The sequence below is a fragment of the Calliphora vicina genome, chromosome 5 (assembly GCF_958450345.1).
Source record: "Calliphora vicina chromosome 5, idCalVici1.1, whole genome shotgun sequence".
NCBI lineage: Eukaryota > Metazoa > Arthropoda > Insecta > Diptera > Calliphoridae > Calliphora > Calliphora vicina.
This window is the reverse complement of record NC_088784.1, coordinates 16,992,671-17,018,017: the sequence shown is the minus strand read 5'-3', so window position 1 is coordinate 17,018,017 and position 25,347 is coordinate 16,992,671. Positions and strand designations below refer to the sequence as shown.

At 30.8% G+C, this 25,347-nt stretch overlaps 2 protein-coding genes across 2 annotated transcripts; both read left to right on the top strand.

Annotated features, from left to right (window-relative positions):
• Nucleotides 1-292: 292 nt before the first annotated feature.
• On the top strand, nt 293-7,853 carry LOC135962119 (spondin-1-like). The gene is made up of 7 exons (XM_065513867.1): nt 293-583; nt 3,999-4,171; nt 4,235-4,821; nt 4,881-5,135; nt 5,202-5,373; nt 6,212-6,579; nt 6,648-7,853. Exons 2-7 carry the CDS (start codon nt 4,003-4,005, stop codon nt 7,758-7,760), a joined length of 2,664 nt encoding a protein of 887 aa, XP_065369939.1. The 5' UTR covers nt 293-583; nt 3,999-4,002; the 3' UTR covers nt 7,761-7,853.
• A 4,133-nt stretch (nt 7,854-11,986) lies between these two features.
• LOC135961116 (spondin-1) lies at nt 11,987-21,131 on the top strand. The gene is made up of 7 exons (XM_065512611.1): nt 11,987-12,113; nt 12,172-12,578; nt 12,640-12,852; nt 19,266-19,523; nt 19,592-19,757; nt 19,816-20,144; nt 20,196-21,131. Exons 1-7 carry the CDS (start codon nt 11,987-11,989, stop codon nt 21,129-21,131), a joined length of 2,436 nt encoding a protein of 811 aa, XP_065368683.1.
• The last annotated feature ends 4,216 nt before the right edge of the window (nt 21,132-25,347 follow it).

Sequence of the window (25,347 nt, the reverse complement as noted above, 5' to 3'; positions counted from 1 at the left end):
AATTGACAACAAAGAGAGAGACACACAACGTGGACATGGACAATCTGTGCTCGTTTAATCAGCATGACTACTGCACGCGTTTAAATTTTGTGCTCATTTCTGCCCTTTCAATTAATACTAAACTCACACAGTGTGCAGATGACACTACATCTCCTCCCTTTACCTCTATCCCCCCCACTACATTTTTAGTAAAATAACCCTCTTGCATTTTTCATTTAAAATTTATTTGTTTCCATTTTTCTCAACCCCATCAATATTCTATACAATTCAAATGCATCGCACTTGAATATTTTTTAGTTCAGTTGACCATTAAACGTTGAGCATTCGAGTCTTATCATCATCGGCCACAAAAACCCAGCCGTTGAGGTTTTGTTTTTTTTTTTTTTTGTAAAGTGATTAAAGTAAAAGTGAATAAATAATATAAATAAAATAGTACAGGAGGAATTAATTCTATTAATTGATTCAATTGAAACGAATTTAAAACAAATAGCAATTGTTTACACACAAAATTTATTTTTAACGATTTTTATACAATAACTTTTAGTTTTATTTTTTTATATTTCAATTCCCAGAAACCTAACAAGTGAGTATTTTATGAAACTAGTGTTTGTAATGATTAATTGTATTAATCGGGAATTTAGGCATCTAATTGTTTGAAAAGAGATTAAATTTTAGATAAATCAGGAAAGAGATAATAATGAGATAATTTTAAATTGTTTTTGAAAATCTCTTAAGTTGAATATCGTGAGTGTAAATGTTATTAAGAAACTTGTAGAAAATGTAATACATCAATTAAATGTATTATTTCATTACTACAAGAATCTGATTCCGCGAAATTCTTTTGATATTAAACAAAACAAAGACATTTTCCATCCCTGCAAGACATATCAATTTACAGTGAATGACAATTTATAAAAAAAGAAGAACAATTTTATCTTAAAACAAATGCATTAAATTCTAAAAAATAAAAAAATAATTTATAAATGACTAATAGAGGAGGACCCAAGCTTTCTAAAAATGAAAACTTTAATCATCCAACTGGAATACAGCAACAGCTATAGTGTGCCAAAGTTGACCATTTCGAGACTGAAAAACTTTTTAAGGGAGAAGAACCTAAATATCTTAATATGACTACATAAAGACTTATGATTGAAGCCAAAATTTAACTACATAAAGACCTACTATTGAAGCTAAAATCGGACAATATAAAGACCCATGATTCAAGCTAAAATTAAACTAAATAAACACCTACGATTGAAGCCAAAATTGGACAATATAAAGACCCATGATTGAAGCTAAAATTATACTAAATAAAGACTTACGATTGAAGCCAAAATAGGACAATATAAAGACACATGATTGAAGCTAAAATTAAACTAAATAAAGACTTATGATTGAAGCTACAATTGGACAATATAAAGACCCATGATTGAAGCTAAAATTAAACAAAATAAAGACCTACGATAGAAGCTAAACTTGGACAATACCCATAATTGAAGCTAAAATTAAACTAAATAAAGACTTACGATTGAAGCCAAAATTGGACAATATAAAGACCTACGATTGAAGTTAAAATATTACTACATAAAGACCTACGATTGAAGCCAAAATTGCACAATATAAAGACCCATGATTGATGCCAAAATTGGACAATATAAAGACCTACGATTGAAGCTAAAATTAAACTAAATAAAGACCTATAATTGAAGCTAAAATTGGACAATATAAATACCCATGATTGAAGCTAAAATTAAACTAAATAAAGACCTAATATTAAAGCCAAAATTGGACAATATAAAGATCCATGATTGAAGCTAAAATTTAACTTAATAAAGATCTACTATTGAAGCCAAAATTGGACAATATAAACACCTATGATTGAAGCTAAAACTAAACAAAATAAAGACCTACGATTGAAGCCAAAATTTGACAATATAAAGACCTACGATTGAAGCTAAAATATTACTACATAAAGACCCATGATTGAAGCTAAAATTAAACTAAATAAAGAACTACGATTGAAGCTAAAATCGGACACTATAAAGACCCACGATTGCAGCTAAAATTAAACTAACTAAATACCTAATATTGAAGCCAAAATTAAAGCTAAAATTAAACTAAATAAAGACCTATGATTGAAGCCAAAATTGGATAATATAAAGACCTAAGATTGAAGCTAAAATTGGACTAAATAAAGACCTAAGATTGAAGCTAAAATTGGACTAAATAAAGACCTAAGATTGAAGATAAAATTTTTCTAAATAAAGACCTACGATTGAAGCTAAAATTGGACTAAATTAAGACCAACGATTGAAGTTAAATTTTTCTAAATAAAGACCTAAGATTGAAGCTAAAATTGGACTAAATAAAGACCTAAGATTGAAGCTAAAATTCGACTAAATAAATACCTAAGATTGAAGCTAAAATTGAAATAAATAAAGACCTACGATTGAAGCTAAAATTGGAATAAATAAAGATCTACGATTGAAGCTAAAATTGGACTTAATAAAGACCTACGATTGAAGCTAAAATTAAAATTAAACTAAATAAAGACCTATTATTGAAGCCAAATATAAAGACCTACGATAGAAGCTAAACTTGGACAATATAAAGACCCATGATTGAAGCTAATATTAAACTAAATAAAGACCTACGGTTGAAGCCAAAATTGGATAATATAAAGACCTAAGATTGAAGCTAAAATTGAACTAAATAAAGACCTAAGATTGAAGCTAAAATTGGACTAAATAAAGACCTAAGATTGAAGATAAAATTGGACTAAATAAAGATCTACGATTGAAGCTAAAATTCGACTAAATTAAGACCAAAGATTGAAGTTAAATTTTTCTAAATAAATACCTAAGATTAAAGCTAAAATTTAACTAAATAAAGACCTAAGATTGAAGCTAAAATTGAAATAAATGAAGACCTACGATTGAAGCTAAAATTAAACTAAATAATAACCTACTATTGAAGCCAAAATTGGACAATATTAAGATCAATGATTGAATCTAAAATTAAACTAAATAAAGACCTAATATTGAAGCCAAAATTGGATAATATAAAGACCCATGATTGAAGATAAAATTAGACAATATAAAGGCCTACGATTGAAGCTAAAATCGGACAATATAAAGACCCATGATTGAAGCTAAAACTAAACTAAATAAAGACCTACGATTGAAGCTAAAATTAAACTAAATAAAGATCTACTATTGAAGCCAAAATTGGACAATATAAAGACCCATGATTGAAGCTAAAATTAAACTAAATAAAGATCTACTATTGAAGCTAAAATTGGACAATATAAAGACCCACGATTGAAGCTAAAATATTACACATAAAAACCTTTGATTGATGCTAAAATTAAGCTACATTGGACCGTATAATAAAACTATATAATATAAAGACCTACGATTTAATTAGTTTTATTTTTCCTAAACATTTTGAATAGCTTCGAAACTCTCGAGATAAGTTAAACAAATAATTTTAATATGCCCAATAGTTGTTAAACAATACATAAATGTTATTTATATGAAGTAAAATTATCCCCAAATTATTCAAAATGTCATTTTGTTTACATTTCCTTTTCACATCCACTTCCAAACAATGATATGAATTGTTGTAAAAAGTGTGGCCATCTTTGAAGCAATTATTTTGTAAACAAACATTTTACCGTTATAAAAAACATTACTAAAATCAGAGTTACCATATTAGCAAACACTGTGGAGTTACCCAAAACAGAAAGTTAAACTTAATTTCAACGAATTTAAAAACTAAAATTAATATTTTTAAGCAACTGCGTCATAATAAAATAGTATGCAGTTTCTGTCGGTCATCATGTAATTGATAAGTGTTTTTTGTAGTTTAGCCGTTATTTTTTCAACAGAAAAAAAATGCCCCCAAGCCAATAATTAGTATCAATTACATCATAAATCTCTTATTACTAGAGCACACTTGTGAAATTATTATAATTTTAATTTTGTTTATATTTATAGCAAAATGAATTGGTTAGCATTAGCCATTTCCATCTCAGCCACTCTAAATATAGCGTTGGCTTGCAGTCGCGTGCCCTCAGGCACTACGGCCGCTAAATCGCCAGTCGATGAAAGCTATGTGGTTTCGGTGGCCGGTAACCCTCAAACCTATGTACCAGGACAAAAATATAATGGTAAATAATAAAAATCATTATTTTTTTTTAAATTTTCAATGAATTAAACTGTTTTTCTTTTAGTTTCCATTATAGCCAACAATGACCAAACTTTTGTAAGTTTCATGCTGGGTTTGGAAGCTGAATCAGGAGGAGGCTTAGAAGCTGTGGGCTCCTTTGAAATAATAGATTTGGCAGAAACTCGCTATAGTCCCCGCTGTGCCAATTTGGTGGAAAACACTAATACAAATGTTAAGACACGTGTAGATATGGTTTGGATTGCCCCAACTGCCTCTAATATGGGCTGTGTGCTGCTTAGAGCCACCATAGTCCAACATCGTGATGTTTGGTTTATCGATGATGGTTTCCTGACCAAGAAAATGTGCGAGGAAGAGGTAGATGACATCGACAGTCAGCCTCGCATTGAAGATCCTTGTTGTGCCTGCGATGAGGCTAAATACGAATTGACCTTTGAGGGCAAATGGTCTAGACATACCCATCCCAAAGATTTTCCCGCCAATAGCTGGCAGACACGTTTCAGCGATATTATAGGTGCCTCTCATACCATAGACTATCGTTTTTGGCAGTATGGTGAGATGGCGAGTGAGGGTTTGAGGGAGGTGGCCGAACATGGCTCCACCCGAACTTTAGAAAGTGAGCTGAAAGATCAGGTAACATATAAATAAACAAATTAGTGGCATTAATTCTTTTAATATATTTATTATTGTAGAGTGATCAAATACGCACTATTATCAAGGCTCGAGGCATTACTTTTCCCAATATAACGGGCAAAACTTTTGCTGTTTTTCGTGTCGATTCGAAACATCATTTAATTTCTTTGGTTTCCATGATTGACCCTTCGCCCGATTGGATTGTGGGTGTTTCTGGCTTGGAATTGTGCCAGACCAATTGTACTTGGGTGGAGAGTAAAGTTCACAATCTATATCCCTGGGATGCAGGTACCGACAGTGGTCCTTCTTATACGGTAGGTATTTTTTAATTTAAAGAGACTTTATTGTTTTCAATTAATTTGCATATAAATGTCTTTTAGTCTGCCGATCAACCCCAGTTGCCTCCCGATGTGGTAAGACGTATCAAGCCGAATTTTCCCAATGATCCGCGTTCTCCTTTTTATGATCCATCTGGAGCTCCCATGAAACCGTTGGCCACATTGTATATTAATCGCAGGCGTTTGTACGAGAAGACCTGTAATAGGGCCGAAAGTAAGTTAAAATAATAAAAAAAGTTTTTCTATAAGAAAAAAAGTCACTGACAGCGACCGTTTTTCTATCGGAAAAATTTGTCACTGACAGCGACCGTTTTTCTATAAGAAAAAATTTGTCACTGACAGCGACCGTTTTTCTATAAGGAAAAAAAGTCACTGATAGCGACTATTATTCTATAAGAAAAAAAGTCACTGACAGCGACCGTTTTTCTATAAGAAAAAAAGTCACTGACAGCGACCGTTTTTCTATAAGAAAAAAAGTCACTGACAGCGACCGTTTTTCTATAAGAAAAAAAAGTCACTGACAGCGACCGTTTTTCTATAAGAAAAAAAAGTCACTGACAGCGACCGTTTTTCTATAAGAAAAAAAAGTCACTGACAGCGACCGTTTTTCTATAAGAAAAAAAGTCACTGACAGCGACCGTTTTTCTATAAGAAAAAAAGTCACTGACAGCGACCGTTTTTCTATAAGAAAAAAAGTCACTGACAGCGACCGTTTTTCTATAAGAAAAAAAGTCACTGACAGCGACCGTTTTTCTATAAGAAAAAAAGTCACTGACAGCGACCGTTTTTCTATAAGAAAAAAAGTCACTGACAGCGACCGTTTTTCTATAAGAAAAAAACGTCACTGACAGCGACCGTTTTTCTATAAGAAAAAAACGTCACTGGCAGCGACCGTTTTTCTATAAGAAAAAAACGTCACTGACAGCGACCGTTTTTCTATAAGAAAAAAACGTCACTGACAGCGACCGTTTTTCTATAAGAAAAAAACGTCACTGACAGCGACTATTTTATAGGAAAAATATCACAGAAAATTACTCTTCTTTCCTTCACAGACGAAAACGAACCACCCGAATGTGCCACCTACGGTTGGTCCAGCTGGGATGAGTGTAGCGCCCAGTGTGGTCCAGGCAAACAATATCGGACACGTGAATTTAAAAATGCTGCCGTAGCCAAACGTTCCAATTGTCGCACAAGTTTACGTGAAGAGCAGGATTGTACCGGTAACCGCTGTAACTCAATTGACGAGGAAGCGGCTACAGCCATGGAAACGGAAAATTTACATATCGGCCATACTCCCGAAAGGCCTGAATGTGCGATATCAGATTGGAGTGATTGGTCTTCATGTTCGGTGTCGTGTGGTACCGGCACTGAAAGGCGCACACGTCACTATTTGAATCCCAGGGCCAAGAAGAAGTGTCAGGTGGGTTTTATTTTGTTTGGATATAGTACATTTTTAATTGAATTTATTCTATTTTGGACCTTCCACAGCAAGTCAGCCGAGTTAAACTGCAGGAGCAACGCACTTGCAAGGGTGTAGATTGTGGTGGTGATATTAATGGCTACAATAGTGTTAATGGCAATAACAATAACAACAACGAGAATAATGAGGCCCAAGTGGATGGCACCAAATCTTTGTTTGGCAACATAGATGATGAAATACGTTATCGTGACCTGGAGAGTTTTAGCCAAAAACTCGATGATTACATACCACCCGAATGTGGTGTCTCCCATTGGTCTGATTTTTCTCCCTGCTTGGGGCCTTGCGGCGGCATAGGCACCAGTGAACGCCAGCGTGTGGTATGGAACAATGATGAGGTGTATGGTGTACGTAAACCCGACCATGATTCCAATTTAGATCCTTGCCGGCATATTAAACGAAGAGAGGTGGTTAATTGCACGATACCCACTTGTGATGCCATTGTGCCGCCACTGTGCTATGAAGAGCTGAAAGTTAGTTCGTGTCGCGATAGTGATACGAACAATTATTGGTTTTACGATCACATGAGTGATCATTGTGCCATTTTCTGGGCTGACAAGTGCGACAAGAATCGCAACAAGTTCCCATCCAAAGAGGTGTGCGAGGAAACCTGCCGCCAGCCCAGGCAAAAAATGGAATTACAAAGTGAGAGCTTGCGTGTGGATCCCATAGATTGTTTGGTCTCAGATTGGATAAGTCATGCCTGCAATGCCACCTGCGGCGAGGGGATACAAATCAAAACTCGCAAAGTATTAAGATCACCCAAATATGGGGGCAAACCTTGTCCCAAACATTTGGTGCGTTTGGAGCAGTGCTATCAACGTTGTGATGACATTTATTCGGTGGGAGGTTATGCCTCCAGCAGTTATGTTGGCGAACGTAGACGCAACAGTGTTAAACATCATTCCAAAATGCAAGCGATCGAAAAGAATGAGTGCCGCTATTCGGAATGGTCCGTGTGGACTCCCTGCACCGTCAGCTGTGGCGATAATTCGTATCGTCAAAAAACACGCACTCTTCTCAATACGGATCTGAGTTATAAGTGCAAGGATCGGGTTAGAATTGAGAAATGCTCAATGTTACCTTGTCTATTGAATAGTAATGATGATAATGACAAGTGGTAGAAGCTGGAAAAATGGAGATTATTTTGATTTTAGAGCTATAGTTTGTATTTTAGTAGTTTAATAAATAAAGTATAATTAATGGATGAATAATAACTCTTTCATTTGCTTTTAATTCTGTAATTTTCAACTTTGGATGCATCACCCTATTCTGATCCTATATTGCATCTAAACCAGCTTTAGAATGAAATTCTGTTGAATTGACATTCAAATTCAAATGAATTGCATTTGTATAGACGTTTATAATTCTCCAACAAAAACTGTTTTTGAGATCTTACTTTTTATTTAGATAAGATCCATGGTACATGCCTATGGCTTCCACAATCTCAGGCATTTTCAATCTCCGATCGGTCAACAACATATGGTGAATTTTTAAAGACCTCAAATGGTCGTCCAGAACTTTCCAGAATCTTCTGTATTTGTACGGCCACAAAGAAATTCAGTAAGCCACTTGTTATACCCTTCACCATGAGTGGCAAGGTTATATACACTTATATGTATATAAGTTTGTCAATCCGTGTGTAATTTCTACATTTTTCATTTGCGATCCCACAAAGTATATATATCTGGATCATTATAGATAGCGAAGTCGATATAGCCATGTGCGTCTATGTGTTGAAATCACGATTGATACTTTAATATATCGGAAATTCTCCCGTATCGGTTTGCTATTTAAAATCGGCCAACAAATGACTGAGAAAACCGGGACAACCTCGATGTTTGGCCTATTGTTGATCTCTATCTGGATTACTAAGTCCTTAATATAGACGATATGGATATCTAATGATAGATATTTCCAAGTCCATTCCAACGATGTAATTTGGACCTACAAATTACAAAAAATATTTTGTAACCCAAATTTTTTGTTCCCAAAAAAATTATTTTGTCATAATTTTTTTTTTACTAATAAATTTAAAAAAAAAAAATTTCAAAATTTTGAAAGAAAAAAAACATTTTCGAAAAGTAATTTTTTACATTTTGTTTTCCTAAAAATATTTAAAATTTATATTTTAGATATTTCCAAGTCCATTCCAACGATGTATGTATATAAGGCTATAGTAAGTTGAACCTACAATGGGTTAAAATCGGGAAAAACATTTTTTAACCCGAAATTTGTTTGCCATAAATTTTTGTTCACTAATAAAAAAAATATTTAAAATTTTTTTTTTTTTTAATTTTGTTTTTCTAAAAATATTTAAAATTTATACTTTAGATATTTCCAAGTCCATTTCAAAGATGTTTATATATGTAATATGGAGCTACAATGGGTCAAAATTTTGTGTCATTAATTTTTTTTCACTAATAAATTTAAAAAAAAAATTCGATATTTTTTTTTCAAAATTTTGAAAAAAAAAATTCGATATTTTTTTTTAAAATTTAAAAAATTTTTTTTCAAAATCTTTTACATTTTGTTTTCCTAAAAATATTTAAAATTTATATTTTAGATATTTCCAAGTCAATTCCAACGATGTATATAAGGTTGGCTATAGTAAGGTGGACATACAATGGGTTAAAAATATTTTTTAACCCGAATTTTTTTCCCAAAAAAAATTTGTTTGTCATAAATTTTTTCACTAAAAATTAAAAAAAAAATTTGGACAAAAAATATAAAAAAAATTTCTAAATTTTTTTTTAAATTTTGTTTTCCTAAAAATATTTAAAATTTATATTTTAGAATTTCCAAGTCCATTTCAACGATGTTTATATATGTATGTTATATATGGTCAAAATCGGGAAAAATATTTTCTACGCCGAATTTTTTTCCAAACAATTATTTTGTGTTATACATTTTTTTTCACTAATAAATTTTGAATAAAAAAAAATTTTGAAAAAAAAAGTTTTTACATTTTGCTTTCCTAAAAATATCAAAAATTTATATTTTAGATATTTCCAAGTCAATTCCATCGATGTATATAAGGCTATAGAAAGTTGGACCTAAAAATATTTTTCCCGAATTTGTTTGTCCTAAATTTTAGTTCAGAATTAAAAAAATTTGGAAAAAAAATAAAAAAAAAATTTTCAAAATTTTGAATGGGTCAAAATCGAGAAAAATTATTTTAAACTAGAATTTTTTTTCCCAAAATATTTTTTTTGTCATACATTTGTATGACATACAAAAAAAATGTTCGAAACAATTTTTTTTTCAAAATTTTAAAAAAAATTTAAAAATTTTTAAAATTTTATTTTCCTAAAACTAATTTGGTGAAGGGATTAACAATTTTTTTATTAAAAAAATTATTTTTTTTTTAAATGAAAAAAAAAAATTGGAAAAAATATTCAATATTTTGTGTCACAAACATTTTTCAAATTTGGTTTAATTAAAAATATTTAAAATTTGTCTTTTAAAGTAGAATATGGTGAAGGGTATATAAGATTCGGCTCAGCCGAATATAGCTCTTACTTTTATATGAAATTGATGGTGCAGAATTCCCATACACAAATAGGTGTCAAATTTGACGTTACAAAAATTCAAAATCCGATGATAGGGCTAGCAAATATTTTGTACTACAATATAAGTGTTGTGTTAAAGCAAAACGCTATATACATCGCGAAAATGCTAGACAAAGTAATGAAATCAAAACAAACGAATAATCAAAAACAAAACAATGAAAACAATCATACAGAAAGAGACAAATAGAAAACGAGATTATTTTGTGTTTCCATAGTATTTATCAAGCTTATCCTTTATTTCATAAATAATGCTTAAGTCCCGGTCCACACTGTGAAACATTTGCTGCAAAACATTTTTAAATTCTCTTTTGAAAATGCATTCGTGTCCACACGGTGAAGTTTTTGCTTTTCAGTTTTTGACATTTCTGTTCAGAACGAATATGAACGAATAAATGTGGATGACATACTCAACAAAAACTTCATATACATGAAACAGAGTACCCTTTTCCATTCCTCTTTCCCCTTTCATCAACAAACTGAAATGTTTTGCAGCAAATGTTTCACAGTATGGATGGGGACCAATGAGCTCACGAAATTTACTTTTGTTTGCATTTTCTCCTCCAGTCACTTAATTCAAATTTTGACAGGAGTCAAAATTTGAATTAACAATAGCAGTGTTGCCCTTTCAGTTAAGAGGCGGGAAATTCATAAAGTCAGGGACTTACTGATCCGCCCTCTTAAGTATAATTGAGAATTATCATGCGGAAGCTTAGCGCACTATGTTGGATTAGCTTGTAGGAGCTTCGCATAGTTTGAATTTTAGATTTTGGGAATATGGCGGCCTTGATAATGATTAAAGAAAATGGGGCTGGAGAGACTTAAGTTTAAGAAAAGACTTTATAGATTAAAACACTTCTCCAAATAAAAGTATTTGGAAAAGTGAGGGATTATAAAAGAAAAAAGGTTAAACTTCAAGTTATATTGGGTGTATGACTTAAAAATAAGGGATTTACAACAGATAACGTATATTTTGAAGGCGGTATGTCATTTTGAAGGGTACATATCTGTCATTTCTTTCCAAGCTAGATTATCTTTCTACAAAAACCATTGAAAATTCCAACGATTTATTTTTATAGTTCTAAGACCAAAGGTCATTAACCTCAGCTGGAGAGAGAGAGGCATACACTGAACATCTTCAACAGCTACAAAATTATTTGACACACACACTCTCTCACTCACCAGTAATTTAGAGCAATAAACTGATCATGACGCAGCATTAATTGAAGCGCGTGGCAACTTTTCACTATTCTTGTGAATGAATGAAACCAACGAATAAATGAATTACTTAATATTTGTTTAACCACAACAATACAATGACGCTGTCAAGTTAAGATTACTTAAACAAAAAAAAAAAAAGATGCCGGTTGGCTGACTGGCTGGCTGGCCCATCTAAACAATTTGCGTCTTTCCCACACAGTGTCTTGCGATCAAAACTCTTTCTAGCTTTCGTTATAGTAAATAAAATACTACACAGTCAATTAATTGATGCCAGAACACAGGCAATTCTCAAAACAATTTAATTAGGGGGAAATATTTGTACATTGCAAATGAATTAATGAATGAATGGGTTGAATAGAAGAAATTTAAAATATGTAATTGTATGTATCTTCTCTGTGACATAGTTTCGCTTTCAAATCGATACAACTGTCATTGTTTAAGATTCAGTGTTTGTTTAAGAGTGAAGCGGTTAAGATCGTTAAGAAAAATACTTCCGTTCCAAGACAAACATGTCTTTAAAATTAAAATTTGTAATATTTTTAAGCTTATGGGTATTTGAAATGGCTTGGGGGGCTTGTTACCGTAAACCCCAAGGAGCTACCGGAGATCATTCGCCGGTAGATGAGAATTATCAAATACTAATTGATGGCAATCCTTCAACCTATATACCGGGTCAACAATACAATCGTAGGTTTCAGTCTTAATTTAATAATTGATTAATACTACATTATATTCTCTTTAACAGTTTCTCTTTCCGCTAGTAATGGCCGCAAATTCATTAGTTTCACTTTATTGATGGAAGCAGAATCTCCAGCTGCTGTCCTAACTACCAGCCCTAATAATGAAGATTATGTTCTGGGACGTTTTGATATCATCGACAATGCCGAAACAAAATTCAGCACTTTGTGTGAGAATATGATAGAGAGCAGTAATACGAATGCCAAAACTCGTATCGAAGTGGCTTGGATGGCTCCCTCTGACTCACAAAGTGGTTGTGTTCTGTTCAAGGCGGCCATTTTACAGCATCGTAATGTATGGTTTATTGATGGTGGTTTTCTAACAAAACACTTGTGTCCCGAAGAAATCGATGAGATCAATAGTCAAACGCCGCCTGTTAATCCCTGCTGTGCCTGTGATGAGGCTAAATATGAGGTATTAGTGAAAAGAGAGGAATATTTCTTCTATAAATTCAAATGTCCTTATGTTTATATAGATTATTTTGGAACGCAAATGGATGCGTAATACTCATGCTAAGAATTTTCCTTCGGAGGCTTGGCGCACCAGATTGGGTGAGGTTGTGGGGGCTTCCCATCGTCCGGAGTTTCGTTTTTGGGAATATGGTGGCCGTGCCAGCCAGGGTCTGCAACAGTTGGGTGAACATGGAGCTACCAAGACATTGGAGCAGGAGATCAAGGAACATACCAGGGTAAGTAAGAGATATTTTAATTTTAAGATACATCAAATAGTGGTCCAATTTTAGCTTCAATTGTAGGTCTTCTTATAGTTTAATTTTAGCTTCAATCGTGGATCTTTATATTCAAAAATTTTAGCTTCAATCGTGGATCTTTATATTGAACAATTTTAGCTTCAATCCTGGATGTTTATATTGAACAATTTTAGCTTCAATCGTGGATCTTTATATTGAAAAATGTTAGCTTCAATCATGGATCTTTATATTGAACAATTTTAACTTCAATCCTAGGTCTTTATTTAGTCCAATTTTAGCTTCAATCGTGGATCTTTATATTCAACAATTTTAGCTTCAATCATGGATCTTTATATTGAACAATTTTAGCTTCAATCGTGGATCTTTATATTGAACAATTTTAGCTTCAATCATGGATCTTTATATTGAACAATTTTAACTTCAATCCTAGGGTTTATTTAGTCCAATTTTAGCTTCAATCGTGGATCTTTATATTCAACAATTTTAGCTTCAATCATGGATCTTTATATTGAACAATTTTAGCTTCAATCGTGGATCTTTATATTGAACAATTTTAGCTTCAATCTTGGATCATTATAGAGAACAATTTTAGCTTCAATCCTGGATCTTTATATTGAACAATTTTAGCTTCAATCCTGGATCTTTATATTGCACAATTTTAGCTTCAATCTTGGAACTTTATATTAAACAATTTTAGCTTCAATCGCTGATCTTTATATTGAACAATTTTAGCTTCAATCGTGGATCTTTATATTGAACAATTTTAGCTTCAATCCTAGATCTTTATATTGAACAATTTTAGCTTCAATCCTGGATCTTTATATTGAACAATTTTAGCTTCAATCATGGATCTCTATATTAAACAATTGTAGCTTCAAACCTGGATCTTTAAATTGAACAATTTTAGCTTCAATCCTGGATCTCTATATTAAACAATTTTAGCTTCAATCCTGGATCTTTAAATTGAACAATTTTAGCTTCAATCCTGGATCTTTATATTGCACAATTTTAGCTTCAATCGTTGAACTTTATATTGAACAATTTTAGCTTCAATCCTGGATCTTTATATTGAACAATTTTAGCTTCAATCCTGGATGTTTATATTGAACAATTTTAGCTTCAATCGTGGATCTTTATATTGAAAAATGTTAGCTTCAATCATGGATCTTTATATTGAACAATTTTAGCTTCAATCGTGGATCTTTATATTGAACAATTTTAGCTTCAATCGTGGATCTTTATATTCAACAATTTTAGCTTCAATCATGGATCTTTATTGAAAAATTTTAGCTTCAATCCTGGATCTTTATATTGAACAATTTTAGCTTCAATCATGGATCTTTATATTGAGCAATTTTAGCTTCAATCCTGGATATTTATATTCAACAATTTTAAACTCAATCGTGGGTCTTTATATTGAACAATTTTAGCTTCAATCGTGGATCTTTATATTCAACAATTTTAAACTCAATCGTGGGTCTTTATATTGAACAATTTTAGCTTCAATCGTTGAACTTTATATTGAACAATTTTAGCTTCAATCGTGGATCTTTATATTGAACAATTTTAGCTTCAATCAAGGATCTTTATATTGAACAATTTTAGTTTCAATCATGGACCTTTATATTGAACAATTTTAGCTTCAATCCTGGATCTTTATATTGAACAATTTTACCTTCAATCCTAGATCTTTATATTGAACAATTATAGCTTCAATCTTGGATCTTTATATTGAACAATTTTAGCTTCAATCCTGGATCTTTATATTGAACAATTTTAGCTTCAATCATGGACCTTTATATTGAAAAATTTTAGCTTCAATCCTAGATCTTTATATTGATAAATTTTAGCTTCAATCTTGGATCTTTATAATAAACAATTTTAGCATCAATCCTGGGTCTTTATATTGAAAAATTTTAGTTTCAATTCTGGATCTTTATATTGAACAATTTTAGCTTCAATCATGGATCTTTATATTGAGCAATTTTAGCTTCAATCCTGGATATTTATATTGAACAATTTTAGCTTTAATCATGGATCTTTATATTAAACAATTTTAGCTTCAATCCTGGATATTTATATTCAACAATTTTAAACTCAATCGTGGGTCTTTATATTGAACAATTTTAGCTTCAATCGTGGATCTTTATATTCAACAATTTTAAACTCAATCGTGGGTCTTTATATTGAACAATTTTAGCTTCAATCGTGGATCTTTATATTCAACAATTTTAGCTTCAATCATGGATCTTTATTGAAAAATTTTAGCTTCAATCCTGGATCTTTATATTGAACAATTTTAGCTTCAATCATGGATCTTTATATTGAGCAATTTTAGCTTCAATCCTGGATATTTATATTCAACAATTTTAAACTCAATCGTGGGTCTTTATATTGAACAATTTTAGCTTCAATCGTGGATCTTTATATTCAACAATTTTAAACTCAATCGTGGGTCTTTATATTGAACAATTTTAGCTTCAATCGTTGAACTTTATATTGAACAATTTTAGCTTCAATCGTGGATCTTTATATTGAACAATTTTAGCTTCAATCAAGGATCTTTATATTGAACAATTTTAGTTTCAATCATGGACCTTTATATTGAACAATTTTAGCTTCAATCCTGGATCTTTATATTGAACAATTTTACCTTCAATCCTAGATCTTTATATTGAACAATTATAGCTTCAATCTTGGATCTTTATATTGAACAATTTTAGCTTCAATCCTGGATCTTTATATTGAACAATTTTAGCTTCAATCATGGACCTTTATATTGAAAAATTTTAGCTTCAATCCTAGATCTTTATATTGATAAATTTTAGCTTCAATCTTGGATCTTTATAATAAACAATTTTAGCATCAATCCTGGGTCTTTATATTGAAAAATTTTAGTTTCAATTCTGGATCTTTATATTGAACAATTTTAGCTTCAATCATGGATCTTTATATTGAGCAATTTTAGCTTCAATCCTGGATATTTATATTGAACAATTTTAGCTTTAATCATGGATCTTTATATTAAACAATTTTAGCTTCAATCCTGGATATTTATATTCAACAATTTTAAACTCAATCGTGGGTCTTTATATTGAACAATTTTAGCTTCAATCGTGGATCTTTATATTCAACAATTTTAAACTCAATCGTGGGTCTTTATATTGAACAATTTTAGCTTCAATCGTGGATCTTTATATTCAACAATTTTAGCTTCAATCCTGGATCTTTATATTGCACAATTTTAGCTTCAATCTTGGAACTTTATATTAAACAATTTTAGCTTCAATCGCTGATCTTTATATTGAACAATTTTAGCTTCAATCGTGGATCTTTATATTGAACAATTTTAGCTTCAATCCTAGATCTTTATATTGAACAATTTTAGCTTCAATCCTGGATCTTTATATTGAACAATTTTAGCTTCAATCATGGATCTCTATATTAAACAATTGTAGCTTCAAACCTGGATCTTTAAATTGAACAATTTTAGCTTCAATCCTGGATCTCTATATTAAACAATTTTAGCTTCAATCCTGGATCTTTAAATTGAACAATTTTAGCTTCAATCCTGGATCTTTATATTGCACAATTTTAGCTTCAATCGTTGAACTTTATATTGAACAATTTTAGCTTCAATCCTGGATCTTTATATTGAACAATTTTAGCTTCAATCCTGGATGTTTATATTGAACAATTTTAGCTTCAATCGTGGATCTTTATATTGAAAAATGTTAGCTTCAATCATGGATCTTTATATTGAACAATTTTAGCTTCAATCGTGGATCTTTATATTGAACAATTTTAGCTTCAATCGTGGATCTTTATATTCAACAATTTTAGCTTCAATCATGGATCTTTATTGAAAAATTTTAGCTTCAATCCTGGATCTTTATATTGAACAATTTTAGCTTCAATCATGGATCTTTATATTGAGCAATTTTAGCTTCAATCCTGGATATTTATATTCAACAATTTTAAACTCAATCGTGGGTCTTTATATTGAACAATTTTAGCTTCAATCGTGGATCTTTATATTCAACAATTTTAAACTCAATCGTGGGTCTTTATATTGAACAATTTTAGCTTCAATCGTTGAACTTTATATTGAACAATTTTAGCTTCAATCGTGGATCTTTATATTGAACAATTTTAGCTTCAATCAAGGATCTTTATATTGAACAATTTTAGTTTCAATCATGGACCTTTATATTGAACAATTTTAGCTTCAATCCTGGATCTTTATATTGAACAATTTTACCTTCAATCCTAGATCTTTATATTGAACAATTATAGCTTCAATCTTGGATCTTTATATTGAACAATTTTAGCTTCAATCCTGGATCTTTATATTGAACAATTTTAGCTTCAATCATGGACCTTTATATTGAAAAATTTTAGCTTCAATCCTAGATCTTTATATTGATAAATTTTAGCTTCAATCTTGGATCTTTATAATAAACAATTTTAGCATCAATCCTGGGTCTTTATATTGAAAAATTTTAGTTTCAATTCTGGATCTTTATATTGAACAATTTTAGCTTCAATCATGGATCTTTATATTGAGCAATTTTAGCTTCAATCCTGGATATTTATATTGAACAATTTTAGCTTTAATCATGGATCTTTATATTAAACAATTTTAGCTTCAATCCTGGATATTTATATTCAACAATTTTAAACTCAATCGTGGGTCTTTATATTGAACAATTTTAGCTTCAATCGTGGATCTTTATATTCAACAATTTTAAACTCAATCGTGGGTCTTTATATTGAACAATTTTAGCTTCAATCGTGGATCTTTATATTCAACAATTTTAGCTTCAATCATGGATCTTTATTGAAAAATTTTAGCTTCAATCCTGGATCTTTATATTGAACAATTTTAGCTTCAATCATGGATCTTTATATTGAGCAATTTTAGCTTCAATCCTGGATATTTATATTCAACAATTTTAAACTCAATCGTGGGTCTTTATATTGAACAATTTTAGCTTCAATCGTGGATCTTTATATTCAACAATTTTAAACTCAATCGTGGGTCTTTATATTGAACAATTTTAGCTTCAATCGTTGAACTTTATATTGAACAATTTTAGCTTCAATCGTGGATCTTTATATTGAACAATTTTAGCTTCAATCAAGGATCTTTATATTGAACAATTTTAGTTTCAATCATGGACCTTTATATTGAACAATTTTAGCTTCAATCCTGGATCTTTATATTGAACAATTTTACCTTCAATCCTAGATCTTTATATTGAACAATTATAGCTTCAATCTTGGATCTTTATATTGAACAATTTTAGCTTCAATCCTGGATCTTTATATTGAACAATTTTAGCTTCAATCATGGACCTTTATATTGAAAAATTTTAGCTTCAATCCTAGATCTTTATATTGATAAATTTTAGCTTCAATCTTGGATCTTTATAATAAACAATTTTAGCATCAATCCTGGGTCTTTATATTGAAAAATTTTAGTTTCAATTCTGGATCTTTATATTGAACAATTTTAGCTTCAATCATGGATCTTTATATTGAGCAATTTTAGCTTCAATCCTGGATATTTATATTGAACAATTTTAGCTTTAATCATGGATCTTTATATTAAACAATTTTAGCTTCAATCCTGGATATTTATATTCAACAATTTTAAACTCAATCGTGGGTCTTTATATTGAACAATTTTAGCTTCAATCGTGGATCTTTATATTCAACAATTTTAAACTCAATCGTGGGTCTTTATATTGAACAATTTTAGCTTCAATCGTGGATCTTTATATTCAACAATTTTAGCTTCAATCATGGATCTTTATTGAAAAATTTTAGCTTCAATCCTGGATCTTTATATTGAACAATTTTAGCTTCAATCATGGATCTTTATATTGAGCAATTTTAGCTTCAATCCTGGATATTTATATTGAACAATTTTAGCTTTAATCATGGATCTTTATATTAAACAATTTTAGCTTCAATCCTGGATATTTATATTCAACAATTTTAAACTCAATCGTGGGTCTTTATATTGAACAATTTTAGCTTCAATCGTGGATCTTTATATTCAACAATTTTAAACTCAATCGTGGGTCTTTATATTGAACAATTTTAGCTTCAATCGTGGATCTTTATATTGAACAATATTAGCTTCAATCGTGGATCTTTATATTGAACAATTTTAGCTTCAATCTTGGATCTTTATATTGAACAATTTTAACTTGAATCGTGGATTTTTATATTGAACAATTTTAGCTTCAATATTGGATCTTTATATTGAAAAATTTTAACTTGAATCGTGGATTTTTATATTGAACAATTTTAGCTTCAATCATAGGTCTTTATCTTGTCCAGTTATTTATGTTATAAAACTCTTTCCTTTCTTCTTCTTTTAGACCGGCAACATACGCACCATAATCAAGGCTCCTGGCATTATATATCGACCCAATGCTGTGGGCAGAACTTTGGCCACCGTAAGAGTAGGACCAAATCATCATGTCATATCATTGGTATCGAAAATCGACCCTTCACCTGATTGGATATTAGGAGTATCCGGCTTAGAGCTATGTTTAACAAACTGTACCTGGATAGAGAAGAAAGTACTAAATCTATATCCCTGGGATATAGGCACAGATGCTGGGCCTTCATATATGGTAAATTATTTATATATTAAAAGGAATACAAACTATAAAATACTTTCCTGCTTTTTATATTAACAAAGTCTCCCGATCAAACTCAACATCCTCCCGATGTTATACGACGTATAACTTCTACCTTTCCCAGTGATTATCGTTCGCCCTTCTTTGATGAAACGGGAGCACCCATGAAACCTTTGGCCACTCTGCATGTCAATAGGAAAAGAACCTATGAAAGAGAATGTGATTTTGGTAGGTTATACGCATATAAAAGAAATGGAAATGTTTTAAATTAATTTCTATATCCTAGAGGAAAGTGGTCCGTTGGAGTGTTCTACCCATCCCTGGTCTAGCTGGAACGAATGCAGTGCCAAATGTGGTGCAGGCACACAATATCGTACTCGTTCCTATAAAGACGTGAAGGTAGCGGAAAGTTTTAATTGCAAAGTAGTTTTGAGACAAAATCAAAATTGCATCGGCACTTTATGTGGGTTGCAACAACCCGACTTACCGGGGGCTGAATGTGAACTTACAACTTGGTCTGCATGGTCGGAATGTTCTAAGAAATGCGGCAAAGGATTTCAATCTAGAACCAGAGATTTCAGCAATCCTTATGCCAAGGAGAAATGTCAGGTAAGTGTGAATAGATAATTAGACAATTAAGAAATTAAGAAAAACTTTAAAATTTAGTCAGGTGTATCAGTTGATCTGCATCAAAGTCGTAGTTGCACTGGTGAGAATTGTGACGGCAGTATTTATACCTCTGCCTATGATAACAATAACCAAAATATGTTTAATACAAATTTCGAGCAACAAGAACCGGAGCTAAATCGTTTTCCATCTACAAAGTTTGACAGGAAAGCCTTTGGTAAACAACAACCCGCCTGGAAAGTCACCGAAATTGAAGAGGAACAACCAAACTATGCAGCACCATCATTTAACAATATGAATTTTAATAATGATAATTCCGATTTCAGATCTCAAGTCTTGCCACCCAATAGAAATGATCGGGAGGAGTTTGTCAATGTCAACAATATTTATGGCAATGAAAAATTAGTGGGCGGCAAAAAGAGCAGACCCTATGAGGAACAGCAAATTGAAAACTCTAATATATTTGGGGAATCAGAAACCCCTTTTACGGATAATAGACGTCTAACGAATAATAGAAAATCTTCCCTAAGACCCACACAACAATATGGCTTAGATGCCAACAATATGGACAGCAATAAGGATGTAGACACTTTCAATAATCGTCGCGGCTTCACAAATTCACGCCATACCACCCCCAAGCCAAGTGATTCTTACCATTTCGTAACCATTGAGGAGAAAAATGATAAATACTGTTTATTTAAGCCAGTGGGCAATCCGGACCCTTGCAACACAAAACAATTGGTAGTGAAAAACTATTGGTTTTATGATGCCGATGATGGTGAATGTAAACTCTTTACTGCGGATAATTGTGACCAGAATAGGAATAAATTTAGGAGTATGGAGAAATGCTTGGAGTATTGCTCGTACGTTGGCATTAAGCAGAATCAGGATGAGATGCCAGCTAATAGAGAACGTTATGGGAATAGAGGCTTTGAGGTGCCACAGCAGCCGCCCTATCAGCCGCGGTGGAATTAAAAGTATTTGGGGGTATTTTTCAATAAGTTTTAATAAAGAAATACCTGAATATAATGAAGTAAAAGGGTGTTTTAATTGTACTAAAAATAGAAATACTAGCCTAAACTGGGCTTCAGAAAACACTTCAATTGAAGCTAAAATTGTTCAATATAAAGAACCATGATTGAAGCTAAAATTGTTCAATATAAAGAACCACGATTGAAGCTAAAATTGTTCAATATAAAGATCCACGATTGAAGCTAAAATTGTTTAATATAAACATCCACTATTGAAGCTAAAATTGTTCAATATAAAGATTCACGATTGAAGCTAAAATTGTTCAATATAAAGATCCACGATTGAAGATAAAATTGTTCAATATAAAGATCCACGATTGAAGCTAAAATTAATCAATATAAAGATCCACGATTGAAGCTAAATTGTTCAATATAAAGATCCACGATTGAAGCTAAATTGTTCAATATAAAGACCCATGATTCAAGCTAAAATTGAACTAAATAAAGACCTAGGATTGAAGTTAAAATTGTTCAATATAAATACCCACGATTTAAGCTAAAATTTTTCAATATAAAGATCCACGATTGAATCTAAAATTGTTCAATATAAAGATCCACGATTGAAGTTAAAATTGTTCAATATAAAGATCCACGATTGAATCTAAAATTGTTCAATATAAAGATCCACGATTGAAGCTAAAATTGTTCAATATGAAGATCCACGAATGAAACTAAAATTGTTCAATATAAAGATCCACGATTGAAGCTAAAATTTTTCAATTTAAAGATCCAGGATTGAAGCTAAAATTGTTTAATATAAAGATCCACGATTGAAGCTAAAATTGTTGAATATAAAGATCCATGATTGAAGATAAAATTGTTCAATATAAAGATACACGATTGAAGCTAAAATTGTTCAATACAAAGATCCACAATTGAAGCTAAAATTGTTCAATATTAAGATCTACGATTGAAGCTAAAATTGTTCAATATAAAGATCCACGATTGAAGCTAAAATTGTTCAATATAAAGATCCACGATTGAAGCTAAAATTGTTCAGTATAAAGATCCACAATTGAAGCTAAAATTGTTCAATATTAAGATCTACGATTGAAGCTAAAATTGTTCAATATAAAGATCCACGATTGAAGCTAAAATTGTTCAATATAAAGATCCACAATTGAAGCTAAAATTATTCAATATAAAGATCCAGGATTGAAGCTAAAATTGTTCAATATAAAGATCCATGATTGAAGCTAAAATTGTTGAATATAAAGATCCACGATTGAAGCTAAAATTGGACTAAATAAAGACCTAGGATTGAAGTTAAAATTGTTCAATATAAAGATCCATGATTGAAGCTAAAATTGTTCAATATAAAGATCCACGATTGAAGCTAAAATTGTTCAGTATAAAGATCCACAATTGAAGCTAAAATTGTTCAATATTAAGATCTACGATTGAAGCTAAAATTGTTCAATATAAAGATCCACGATTGAAGCTAAAATTGTTCAATATAAAGATCCACAATTGAAGCTAAAATTATTCAATATAAAGATCCAGGATTGAAGCTAAAATTGTTCAATATAAAGATCCACGATTGAAGCTAAAATTGTTCAATATAAAGATCCACAATTGAAGCTAAAATTATTCAATATAAAGATCCAGGATTGAAGCTAAAATTGTTCAATATAAAGATCCATGATTGAAGCTAAAATTGTTGAATATAAAGATCCACGATTGAAGCTAAAATTGGACTAAATAAAGACCTAGGATTGAAGTTAAAATTGTTCAATATAAAGATCCATGATTGAAGCTAAAATTGTTCAATATAAAGATCCACGATTGAAGCTAAAATTGTTCAATATAAAGATCCACAATTGAAGCTAAAATTATTCAATATAAAGATCCAGGATTGAAGCTAAAATTGTTCAATATAAAGATCCACGATTGAAGCTAAAATTGTTCAATATAAAGATCCATGATTGAAGCTAAAATTGTTCAATATAAAGATCCACGATTGAAGCTAAAATTGTTCAATATAAAGATCCACAATTGAAGCTAAAATTATTCAATATAAAGATCCAGGATTGAAGCTAAAATTATTCAATATAAAGATCCAGGATTGAAGCTAAAATTGTTCAATATAAAGATCCATGATTGAAGCTAAAATTGTTGAATATAAAGATCCACGATTGAAGCTAAAATTGGACTAAATAAAGACCTAGGATTGAAGTTAAAATTGTTCAATATAAAGATCCATGATTGAAGCTAAAATTGTTCAATATAAAGATCCACGATTGAAGCTAAAATTGTTCAATATAAAGATCCACAATTGAAGCTAAAATTATTCAATATAAAGATCCAGGATTGAAGCTAAAATTGTTCAATATAAAGATCCACGATTGAAGCTAAAATTGTTCAATATAAAGATCCACAATTGAAGCTAAAATTATTCAATATAAAGATCCAGGATTGAAGCTAAAATTGTTCAATATAAAGATCCATGATTGAAGCTCAAATTGTTGAATATATAGATCCACGATTGAAGCTAAAATTGGACTAAATAAAGACCTAGGATTGAAGTTAAAATTGTTCAATATAAAGATCCATGATTGAAGCTAAAATTGTTCAATATAAAGATCCACGATTGAAGCTAAAATTGTTCAATATAAAGATCCACAATTGAAGCTAAAATTATTCAATATAAAGATCCAGGATTGAAGCTAAAATTGTTCAATATAAAGATCCACGATTGAAGCTAAAATTGTTCAATATAAAGATCCACAATTGAAGCTAAAATTATTCAATATAAAGATCCAGGATTGAAGCTAAAATTGTTCAATATAAAGATCCATGATTGAAGCTAAAATTGTTGAATATAAAGATCCACGATTGAAGCTAAAATTGGACTAAATAAAGACCTAGGATTGAAGTTAAAATTGTTCAATATAAAGATCCATGATTGAAGCTAAAATTGTTCAATATAAAGATCCACGATTGAAGCTAAAATTGTTCAATATAAAGATCCACAATTGAAGCTAAAATTATTCAATATAAAGATCCAGGATTGAAGCTAAAATTGTTCAATATAAAGATCCATGATTGAAGCTAAAATTGTTGAATATAAAGATCCACGATTGAAGCTAAAATTGGACTAAATAAAGACCTAGGATTGAAGTTAAAATTGTTCAATATAAAGATCCACAATTGAAGCTAAAATTATTCAATATAAAGATCCAGGATTGAAGCTAAAATTGTTCAATATAAAGATCCACGATTGAAGCTAAAATTGTTCAATATAAAGATCCACAATTGAAGCTAAAATTATTCAATATAAAGATCCAGGATTGAAGCTAAAATTGTTCAATATAAAGATCCACAATTGAAGCTAAAATTATTCAATATAAAGATCCAGGATTGAAGCTAAAATTGTTCAATATAAAGATCCATGATTGAAGCTCAAATTGTTGAATATATAGATCCACGATTGAAGCTAAAATTGGACTAAATAAAGACCTAGGATTGAAGTTAAAATTGTTCAATATAAAGATCCACAATTGAAGCTAAAATTATTCAATATAAGGATCCAGGATTGAAGCTAAAATTGTTCAATATAAAGATCCACGATTGAAGCTAAAATTGTTCAATATAAAGATCCACAATTGAAGCTAAAATTATTCAATATAAAGATCCAGGATTGAAGCTAAAATTGTTCAATATAAAGATCCACGATTGAAGCTAAAATTGTTGAATATATAGATCCACGATTGAAGCTAAAATTGGACTAAATAAAGACCTAGGATTGAAGTTAAAATTGTTCAATATAAAGATCCACAATTGAAGCTAAAATTATTCAATATAAAGATCCAGGATTGAAGCTAAAATTGTTCAATATAAAGATCCACAATTGAAGCTAAAATTATTCAATATAAAGATCCAGGATTGAAGCTAAAATTGTTCAATATAAAGATCCATGATTGAAGCTAAAATTGTTGAATATAAAGATCCACGATTGAAGCTAAAATTGGACTAAATAAACCCTAGGATTGAAGTTAAAATTGTTCAATATAAAGATCCATGATTGAAGCTAAAATTGTTCAATATAAAGATCCACGATTGAAGCTAAAATTGTTCAATATAAAGATCCATGATTGAAGCTAAAATTGTTGAATATAAAGATCCACGATTGAAGCTAAAATTGGACTAAATAAAGACCT

Excerpts from the sequence above, each read along its gene's own strand:
- LOC135962119 (XM_065513867.1), top strand. The coding sequence starts at position 4,003 with ATGAATTGGTTAGCATTAGCCATTTCCATCTCAGCCACTCTAAATATA. Across the intron at positions 4,822-4,880 it reads AAAGTGAGCTGAAAGATCAG|AGTGATCAAATACGCACTAT; the intron begins GTAACATATAAA and ends TTATTATTGTAG. Across the intron at positions 5,136-5,201 it reads ACAGTGGTCCTTCTTATACG|TCTGCCGATCAACCCCAGTT; the intron begins GTAGGTATTTTT and ends AATGTCTTTTAG.
- LOC135961116 (XM_065512611.1), top strand. The coding sequence starts at position 11,987 with ATGGCTTGGGGGGCTTGTTACCGTAAACCCCAAGGAGCTACCGGAGAT. Across the intron at positions 19,524-19,591 it reads ATGCTGGGCCTTCATATATG|TCTCCCGATCAAACTCAACA; the intron begins GTAAATTATTTA and ends ATATTAACAAAG. Across the intron at positions 20,145-20,195 it reads AGGAGAAATGTCAGGTAAGT|TCAGGTGTATCAGTTGATCT; the intron begins GTGAATAGATAA and ends TTTAAAATTTAG.